At 32.4% G+C, this 11,084-nt stretch overlaps 1 protein-coding gene across 1 annotated transcript in view; it reads right to left on the bottom strand.

Moving 5' to 3' along the window:
* Positions 1-4,760: 4,760 nt before the first annotated feature.
* LOC142324522 (protein amalgam-like) overlaps positions 4,761-11,084 on the bottom strand; it is a 423,072-nt gene continuing 416,748 nt past the window's right edge. Inside the window, exons 11-12 of the mRNA XM_075365350.1 lie at positions 10,121-10,281; positions 4,761-5,063 (exon numbers count right to left, since the gene is read on the bottom strand). Coding sequence (XP_075221465.1) covers positions 10,160-10,281 — 122 coding nt within the window. The 3' untranslated portion in view covers positions 4,761-5,063; positions 10,121-10,159. The remainder of the gene's footprint in view (positions 5,064-10,120; positions 10,282-11,084) is intronic.

Genomic DNA, 11,084 nt, shown 5'->3' with positions numbered 1-11,084 from the left:
CTCTAAGGGCTCTATTTGTCACTTTGAGGGTAAGCCACGGGTGTCTTCCAGCAAGTCCCTTCAGCAGCCTCCTCGGAACCCCATTTGGACCCGGGCACTTCTTGCTGCTGGCCTGAGATACCGCCCAGCATAATTCATTCATGCTGAAGCATCTTTCTCATCGCATGTGATATTTACTTGAACTTCTTCATCAAACCCACGTTTAGGTTCACATGGTGTTGCAGGCAGTAACTAAGCTTGGGGGTGTTTTCAATGAACAGGATAGATAGTTAACAGACCATATAAAGAAGCTCGATGATTATTTGTATGGCTTATGTTTCAAGGGTCTTCATAGACTCGCTTTTGATTTGCCAAATGTAATAAACTCCAGCACTATTTGAATGAAGAAACAAAACTTGCAGGTAAAAATTTGGCCTTAAATTTCATCAAAAGACACAAATTGTTTCTACAAACTCTCTTAAGAACAAGGCTTGCTCAAATCATGGGCTTCAATAAAGTCCAGGTAGATGTACTTTTTAATAATCTGGAAGAGCTCATCTCTAAACATAAATTCCTGCCCTCACAAATCTCTAACATGTATGAATCAGGTATCAGTACTGTACCTAACAAAGCTTCTGTATTGTCCAACTGAGGGAAAAAATGTGTTGGTAAAGTGTCCTCTGCTGAGAGAGAGACCAACTGATAACAGTGATTTGTACTGTGCATGCTAGTGGCAACTATGTTCTTCCATTACTAAGAAAAAACTGCAACCTGAGCTCTTGAATGGAGCACTCCTTATTCATTGATGCTACATTCTGACTCTGGTTACAGCAACTCAGATTCATTCCCTATATGGCTACAGCACTTTCAAAAACATGTTCAGTCATCTGATTAACCCTGTACTTCTGGTGCTCGACAATCATTCTTCCCACATCAGCATTGAGGCTGTAATATTTTGTAGAGAAAACAGCATCCATTTGTTGTTAATGCTTCTTCACAACAGCCACAAAATGCAGCTGCTAGATAAGTGCTTATTCAAACCCCTTAAAGAGTACTTTTCTGAAATGTATGACAAATAGTTATTTAATCACCCTGGGCAGATGATTACCCAATATCAAACAGCTGAGCTGTTTGGTAAGGCATACGAAATAGCACCAACAATGGGAAAAGGTATTGTTGGCTTCAAGTCTTGTGGAAATTATCACTTAAATCGTCATATTTTTCCAAAGATTATTTTATTCTTAGCTCTGTGATGGACCATACAATTTTAAGGGAAACTAACAATGAAACTGTTCAATCTAAAGCTGTTGATACATGCAACACTTCAGTTGCTAGTGAATTATTAGCACATACTTCTACTTTGGCTATTTCATCGGGTGAGTTCCAAATGGCATCTTGTAGTAAAGTTAATTAAAGTGACCAAATAACACCAAGCAAAAAATGCTGTTTCAGCAAAAAAATGAAGTCATCAAACATTATTCAGTTCTCTAAAAGAAAAAGCTCACAGCAAAAAAAGTTCAGAAATTATTACAAGTTCTCATTTTGAAAACCAGTTGTATGAAAATGAACAGCAAAACTTATGAGCTGAAAATGAGCGGTTAAAAAACAATTGACAAAGCTTGAGAAATCTAAATGAGTTCTGGACAGACACAAGAAGAAAAAACAAATTTGTAAAAAAAAAAGTTTAACATACAAGAAAATACAAACAATCCTTCTGATGCTTTGAAAATCCAAAGACAAGACACAGCAAAAGCCAAATTGCAGGATTCACAAAGAAAAAAGACCAACCATCTACTTCTTCAGCCAAAATACAACGTCCAATGTGTAAAGAAGGACATAAGGACCCCTCAGATGAAGATTGGATCAAACATTCTTCATGCAAGGAATGTGGCTTGATGCTTGCTCCAATTATATGAGAACGAACAAACTTATTTGTGACTACTGTTAAAACTTTATTTTATGAGTACTTTTCCTAATAAATCAAAGTTATATACATGTATGTCTGCATTAGACTTACTTAAATCTATGTTTGAAATGCAAGTTGTGAACGTTTGTCTCATACCATTCAAACTTTTGTCCCACTTATGGAGCAAAAGTTTGCATTTGATACTTTTTTGAAAAATGTCTTTTTCATAGTTTTGATATAATTAAATTAAAATTTTGTTATTTAATGAATTACATAGCGCCAGTAGTAGGTCTGAGAAAGTTTGAATATTTTCTATACACTTCTTTTTAATTTATATCTATTCAAACCTTAAGTGTGAATTCTTGCTCCAATCTACTCTATAAGTTAAATTTTTATTTGATCTTATAGTTGCAAGCAGAATAAATCAACTTAAATCCACTGTGACTCATAAAAAATTAAGTTGGCAATAATGTGTACAAACTCATAAAAGAAGAAGCATATATATCAAGCATATTAATCCAATTCAAAAGTGTGAAGAAAGAACAGCTGCGGCGTGTAAAATATCATGATTACAAGTTCAAAGAGTAAAGAAACTGAAAAAGGAGTTAATAAAAAACTTATAAGAAAACCCATCAGAGGCTTCTACTTCTTTCAGCCCTCCAAGAAAATATAGACTAGTAAACCAGCAAACCAGAAACTGGCCTAGATGATTTTGACATGTACATAGTGAGAAGGACTGTAAACGAATTTCATCTCAAAGAAAAACAGTTGCCCACCATTTCAAAACTGCTAGTATGTCTGAAAGATTCAACAGGATTCTCAAGAAGTAAAAGATATCTAAGAAGAGTACTACAACAATTGGGTTTTAAGTGGAAAAAAACAGAAAACAACAGGAAACTTGTTACTGAACATCACGATGTTAGGATTAAATGAATACAGTACAATCAGTATATAAACATGATCAAAAAATTTAGAACTGAAAACAGGCCACCTGCATACCTTAATGAAACATATATTTTGTCATCATACCTCAATGAAATCATGGAGGAATGCTGCAGGGGTAGGACTTTTAACTCCAATTTCTAAAAATTATAGATTGATTATTATATATGCTGGGGGTGCAATGGGATTTTTTGTGGACACATTATTAACTTGGTCAGCAAGTGCAATAACTGGCAACTACCACGACTATGAATGCAAATAATTACTTAAACTAGGCTGAAGAAAAATCAATAAAGAATTAATTCTGTAGCAATTTTAGATAACGCATCTTTTCACAGAATACTGCAAGAAAAATTACCTACATCCAATCCAAGAAAACCAGAAATGCAGGACTAGTTATAAAATTATTGGATTCCATTCTCACCTACTATACTGAAACCTTAAATATACAAGATAAAAGTAACAAAGAAAGATAGAAAGTGTATATGTTTGATGAACTTATAAAAAAAAAAATGGACATTAAGTACTCTGACTACCCCACTACTACCCAGTCTTAAACCCTATTGAAATGGTTTGGTCTGAAGCAAAACGGTGGAAGCCGCAATCTCACTTTTGACTGTAACAATGTTCAATGGATTACAGAAATAAATTTTCTAAGATGGACATTTCGCATTGGAAATTTTATTGAGAAAAAGTACAAACAAATGATGATGAATACAATAAACTGGAGAACTTAACTGACACACTATAAAATCTTTTCAAATTTCTTTGGAAGATAGTGGTAGTGAAAGTGATGACAATACAGAACATTAAGAATTTAGGAATTTGGATGATGATGTTCAACCACTTTAGTTTCTAAAGTGTTGTGTTTATTAATTTTTTTTGTAAAGTTTGTGTATTATTCAAATTTGTGTAAAACATGCCGTAGCTTAGTTTTATTTTATTTTAAAATAAAACTTAGCTTACTTTTATTTTTCTAAAGATCTATAAAACAATTTAAGCTTCAGTTAATTACATGCCATTTAATTTGTTACTGGATCAGCATAATATTAACTGAAAAACCAGAAGATTTTTTCATAAAATATATAATTGTACATTATCAGTTAAAAATTAAATAATTATATTATTTAATATTAATTCTTGACATGATTAATATTAAATACCAGAACATTAACATGATTCAAATATAAATTATGTTAATAATAGTGCTAATTTTGTGTAGTGTGTAAATTATACAGACGTCTCTGTAGCAAACCAAATGTTATGCTAACTGGATAATAGAATGTTAGCTAGAACAGGTTCAGTTGACACAGTGATAAGCTTCAAGCTTCATGCCCTTTACTACACTTAAATTTATTGATTTGGCTTGTATTAAAAAACGTTAGGTCTACTTTCAGTTAACTTGTAATCTTAAATCATAATTTAACATTATTTTTATATATATTATTAAATAAATATTTTATTTGAATAATTATTTTTTTTTAATTTAAAATTTCCTTTTTGCTTTTCCATGATTTTTGTATAATATAAAAGTTGTTCTGAGAAAAATAGTTTTGATAACTGAAGTTGTATTTTAATTAAAAAAAAGAATCAATAATGATAATATATTATTTAAAATTATGTTAACTTTTAATAATTTTTTTTTTTAAGAAATCTGTAGAAAATACCTTTAATCAAAGATAATTTCTAAATTTATCAAAAAAAAAAAAAAAAAAATACTACTGTAGTTTTACTTCATTTTCACTCATTATTGGTTTATTAATAGATTTATTATCCAAAATACCTGAAATTAAATTTCACTTTGTATTTTCATAAAAAATATTCAGTTACAACCTTCATGTGGAAACTAACATACAAAATACACACATTACTAAAATGTAACTTATCTTAATTATTATAAGAATTGTTAGTATTGTAATAACAAACTGTGCTAAGTTACAATAATTATCAATCATCAGTTACTATTATTATTATTACAATTATTTTTATTAGTAAATTTTTAAGAGACATGAACATACATATAACATCTTACATACATTGTTACTAACAAATTTTATTTACTTAATGAAAGAAAAAGTACAAGACACACACATGTTCATATCAAATAAATTTTGATACTTTCACTTGGATTTATTCATGATGCGTAATCAGTTTTCAGTTCTTTTCTTCACTTTTATTTGTATATACACTGGGCCCAGAAAGTCAAAGAATTGAGAAGGTTCAGAAATTCTTCAACCTGTTGAAAATAAAACAATAGTATTGTATGGAATAGTGGTTTTTTACTTATAAATAAAATAGATTCACTTTGATATTGATTTCATCTTTAATTATCTTATTTAAATGAATTCTGAGTTACTAAGTTATTGAATTTAACATCGATTTTGTTAGCAATGCTGTCATAAAACAACCGAGTAATTTTTGGGATTAAGTTCATCTAGTATATTTAGACATACAGGTATATGTTTAAATATATAATTTAATTATCAATCTTAGTGTTCTTATTAATTATACATCTAAATATATAATTTTTGCAAGTGTGACAGAAGTATTATTCATTAAAGTTCAGTTAGCATTAACATACAGATTTGCAGCAGTTGTACCTGAGTTATTCTGATACTGCTAATAGTATACTTAAAGGGATGGTGTAACGTGATCTGATGTCTTAAGTAGCCAGAAGCTAATTGATTTATTGAATGTGTTTATGTTGATATACCTCATACTTCCCTGCTGGTTCAGTTATCTTTCCCCTACTCACCTCCCATCAACTGAGCTTTCCCAAACTTTGATGAGTAATATTATTCATAAAAAAACATACAGTAGAATACTGCAGTGATGAACAAAAATTCAATACTACTAATATTTTCAAACATTGAAAATTCTTTATTGCTAGAGCTAAAGCTTGGATTGAAGTCAAGCTAGTCAATTTTAAAAATTATTACAAGCATAAAAACTACACTTAGATATATTTATACGTGGCCTCTAACCCAGTTCATCTTTTTACAACATTCTATCACAAACGTTTTTCTTCCTCATTCATCTAACACCTTTTCATTTTGTAATTTATCAACCCATCTAATTTTAAATACCCTTCTGTGGTATTTAAAATTAGATGTGTTGACCACTTTCAAAGGTCTCTAATCTTTTCTTTCTGTCTTCAAATCGGTTCTACAGCTTAAAATGGAAGGAAGGCAGCTTTCTGAATTTAACTTCTTTCATGTGGAAGGGTAGTCATGAGGGGGGTGCTATGTAATAATACACAATAACAAACGAAGAATAAAATTTTTATTTAAAAAAAAAAATTATAACATAAAAATTTGTTAGGATTAGATGCAAATTGTCTAACTACAGCTTCAACTAATTGCTCCTTGTTAATGAAAACCCATTATCGGTGAATACTTAACCTGTTTAACCTGTTTTCACCAATGGTGTTCTTAGCCATATTTTAATTTCACAAAGATAACTAAATGAATGCTTGTGCAGAGCAGTGAAGGCAATATCAGTAGAACCTTTCTAACAATCAGGTAAAATGATTCACTCTTAAAACCTCAATTATGTTTGGTGCTTCCTATACCTCATTCCACATTTTGAACCACAATTCCCTTTCTCCTTCAGTGTCTTCTAAACTGTAGAAAGTTTCACAAGATGAAGTACTTCCTCTACTGAAATACCTCTCATGTTACGTGGATGAAAATTTATCAGTGAAAATGCAGGCGATTTGTCTGCAGAAAATCTGATTTTCAAAGATGACATGATGGAATCCAAGTAAGGAATTATTTTGAGAGATGTTCCGTAACACTCATATGGATTTTTGTATAGATGATTACTTCTATGCTTCTGTCAGCCAGCAATGCGAGTGGTAATTATACCAACTTTCAAATGCATTGCAATGTTGCCTGCTTCTTTTAAAACGGCAGTCATTATGTTCTCCACACTTTCCTGATGAACTCATAGCATGTCAAGAATAGTTTGAATGCGCTGGTTGGCTTTGACTATGCCAAGTGTCTTCAATTAAATGAGATTGCTTCAGAGATAATCAGGAAAATATATGTATGAATGAATGACAGGGTCCTGAGTCCTTGCCCTGAGAAAACTGGTGTAGTATCTTTGACAGGGAGAAAAAGGAAATGACTCAAATCCCCTGAGTTCAAAGGCACCTCCCAGGGTCGAGTAGTACTTATGTGCAGATCCGACCTTGGGAGGGGAGAAATAGTGAGATAGGAGTTTTAGTCGGTAGGCACTTAAGAACATCCAGCTGAACCTGTGTGAGTCTGACACTCCCCTACTTGTGGGGATACATAAATGGTATTTCTTCAAATCATTGAAAACAAAAAAAAAGCAGTGCATTTACCGCAGATTTCTGTATAGTAGAATACTTATTAATTAATGCTACTGACACAATAAGTGAAGATCTGCATGCTGCATTTGATAATCATTTTTCTTGTCCATCTTCAGCTAAGGTCTCTAATGCTTTAACAATATCAACGAAGTGATCCTAAAAAACACGGATGATCTTGTATTTCTCTGACCACCTAATATCACACAATTTAGGTATTCTAGCAATAAGCTTGTGTTGTAAAATGGACTTGTGAAAAAATTTGATTATCTTCTTGATAGTTCCAATGCAGTTTCAAATTTCTGGGATAATGTTTAAGTCGTTCACTACAAGATTAAGCTTGTGAAAAGAGCAATGGAAGTAGAAGGCTTTTTTGTACTTTTGTCTCAAGATTGCCTGTACACCTTCTTCTTTTCAATCATGGTGGAACATCTGTCGAAGCCTAACCCCACACATTAGGATCTAGGTTTAAGTTTGACACAAAATCTTCAATGGCTTTGGCAATACTTACAGCATTAAGTCCTTCAAGCTTTACAAATTCTAAAAATTCTTCTTTAATTTCATTGGCCTTTTCATCAAAGAAATGTATTTCAATAAACAACTGTTCTTTGCCAGAAATATTTATGGTTTCATTAGCCAAAATGCTATACATGCAAGCTTTTTTAACCCTTCTGACAATATGTTTCCCAGTTGAAGTGCTACATAGATAAATTATTTCATTTTGGATGATAGGTGACTGGTATGATGCGTCCAAGCTCAAAACGATCTTTTAGTTGTTGAACCACCTGCTTCAAGGCGTAAATTGCACAAGTTGATAAATAGATCTTCATCCAGATTTTTACCTCCGACAGGTAAATCATATGTGCCGGAAATAATGATGCAGGAAACAATTGAGAACATTTTTTTTTTCTATTAATTTTTATGAAGACTGGTGAAGTTGGATGTCCACTGGAATGCCCTCCATGAATGATTTTGCAGATTCCATTGCAATCTGATGTCCCTGGGACTGTACATGTCTTTTGCAATAATCATGCACATTCTTGTACTAAGTGAAAGATCTGATGGAAAAAGAAGTCCACCCACCTCTCATCATTCTGGTTGATGGTGGAAACAACACCCAATATTTACTGAAAGCACGTAAGCTAGCCATGGTGAATAAGCTAGCCTTGGTGAATATACGTCCAGCCACTGGTGACTGAATTTCCTCTGGAACTGTCTGTGAACACATGTAACTATAGGGGTGTGGGGTACCGCTCTCTTATAGTTTTGAGCACAAGATTCTTTAGCTCTGTTTTTGAGCAGCTTTGTTTGTTTATTGGCTGCAGGAGCTGTAAGTTGGCTTCTGCTGATTTTCTAGGGATTCTTGGTGGAATCATAACAAAATTTTCTGTAGTACCAATGGCAAGTATATTTTTCTTTTCTAATTGAGTCTATTTATTCATGAATGTGACTTGGGTTTTAAGTTTTGTGGTGATAGGTTTAAAGTTTTTCCAGTAATCAATATCCAAACGTTGCAATTTCTTGCACATTGTAAGTGTTGCAATCTCATTTCTTATTTTGATGGGTTCTATACATATTTGCAATCACATAGTTATAATTGGAGTTGATTGTGGGGCTCCTGTAATAACTCTGAGGGCCTTATTTTGACTTTTTCAATTTTTTGGATAGTGGACTCTAATGCTGTATGAGTAGTTCACGTCTGTACCCAAGAATGGGTCTCACATAAATGTTATACGCTGTAGACAATACATCTTGGTTTGCTCCCCACTTCATACCAGTGATTCTTTTAACCAGGCCAAGACACTTTTCACCTTTTTCTACCAGATGCCCACCTCAATCTATTGTCTAGGACTACCCCAAGGTACATCGCTGAATTTGTTTGTTTTATGCACAAGAAGAATTTGGACACAATATCCTGGTGATAGAATTCACTGAAAAGGCTACAGATAAAAAAAATAAAGGTAACAAATTTAAGTGGATCCTGACAAAAGCAAACTGGGATGCATATGCCAAATTAACCAATGAGTTTCTTTCTCAAGGACTCATCGAGGAAAACCCTGACTCCTCCCTAAGCAAGATTATGAAGGTAATCTTCAAGTTTGCAGGTAAAGTAGTACCAAGAGGAAGGGTGAAGAAGTACATCCCATTTTGGAATGAGAAGCTGGACATACTAAAAGCCAAACGTAATAGAGCAAGAGGCAAAATACGTAAAGGCACAAAGTAGGGCAGCTCAGGATATTGCAGAACTAAAGCACAAGACTGCATTATTGAAAAGAAATATACTAGAAGCTAAAAAAAGTTCATATGATTCTTGATGAATGGAGTCTGTGTCTTGGTAGAGCATGGGTCTGGTAGCCAGGGTATTTAAGAAATCAAAGGATTCCGAAGCCGCTCCGGCCTTGACTATGTCATAAATATCAGCATTTTCATTTGAAATTATCTTTCTAAATTCTGTGAATTTGTCGCTGGTCAATCCACCCGCATTCCAAGTTTGTACCTTGTGATGGGTGTTGTCAAGGTCTTTAGAAAGACTGTTTGTGGGTTTTTGTTTTGGTCCAAGCATGTTGTTGGGCGGCCAGAGGCATTAGCAGTGATTGTTTAGTTCTGTTATTTTTCAAAGATATCCAGGGGGCATGAGGTGTTACCTACACCAGACGTGATCACTACCACCCCCTGTTATTTATGTATAAATACATATATATATATATTTTTTTTTTTTTAGTTTTTCTCATCTAGGAAGGAGGTAGCTGTCCCTCCTTACCACCCTCTGGTACACTCATTATTCCTTAAATTACTCTAAACAAAAAATTAACTTATCTGTTTATGATAAAATAGCATGAATTAAATTACTTATCAATGTACACAGTATGTTTAATTGTTATGATTTTTTATTTGCATTTCTTGTTTTAATTTGATTTTAATTATCTCTGTTTTGATTCTGATACAAAGAAATAACTTACCCATTGTTCAAAAGGTTTATAAATTCAATATATTTCTTCCTATGTACCAAATAACACCATAGCATATAGTAGGAGTACCAGTGCTGTTGTTGGTATAGATGCGGTACTGCCAACTGTAGCTGATTCTAAAGCTCTTACTCCCATACCTCTTACCTCCGGTTCTAGAAAAATAAAGAGTGAAAATATAATTTTTTATTTTTCTTGTCAATTACACTGTCTTACGGTTATTGTTATCTGCAATATTACCTTTTACAGACTGCCAACTAACAAATGATGAATAAGCTATGTATGACTATAAAGCAATGTGTAGCAACATACTGTACAAAACCTGACGCCAAACTTCATTTGACAAATTGCTGTGTAATATTTGGTGGCAGGGAATCATGAAAAAGAATGTTTTTCTCAAAAACCTAACACCTGAAAAATTCATGAACATTTACTAAAGTAGAATTTTAAATTCAAAAATATAATAAAAGATTTTCTGGTTTTTTGTGAATAAATAAGGCTATTTTATCATACTGAATAGTTTGACATTTAATTTAAACAATTTTATATGGGTTTTAAAATTCGTAAGTAGTTTAGCATTGTAGAAAAATCAATTTAGTATTTTTATTGAATCATGGGAGTCCATGAAAAGGAATACTGTTGCATGTTGTTTAAAAAAATTGTAATTGGTTAGAAAATTTTAGTTTTATACTGATTATATTAATATTTATATTTTGCAAGCAGCTGGATGTACATTGATTACATTTTTTATTCCTCAACGTAAAATAATTTGTCATTATTGTTTTCCAATAAACGCATGCTAATAATATTTAACCACTTATTTACTGAGTAAGATTCAATGTAAACGTTTATAGTTGGGGTTACAGAAAATAGCAGATTTTCAAAAAAAGAATGCTATGTGAAACCTTTTTTTGATTTTTTGATGTATTTAATTTTTTTACCAAAAAACTACAGAACT

Source organism: Lycorma delicatula, chromosome 5 (genome assembly GCF_047948215.1).
Source record: "Lycorma delicatula isolate Av1 chromosome 5, ASM4794821v1, whole genome shotgun sequence".
Lineage (NCBI taxonomy): Eukaryota > Metazoa > Arthropoda > Insecta > Hemiptera > Fulgoridae > Lycorma > Lycorma delicatula.
The sequence above is the reverse complement of the archived record's forward strand: the minus strand, read 5'-3'. Positions and strand labels throughout refer to the sequence as shown.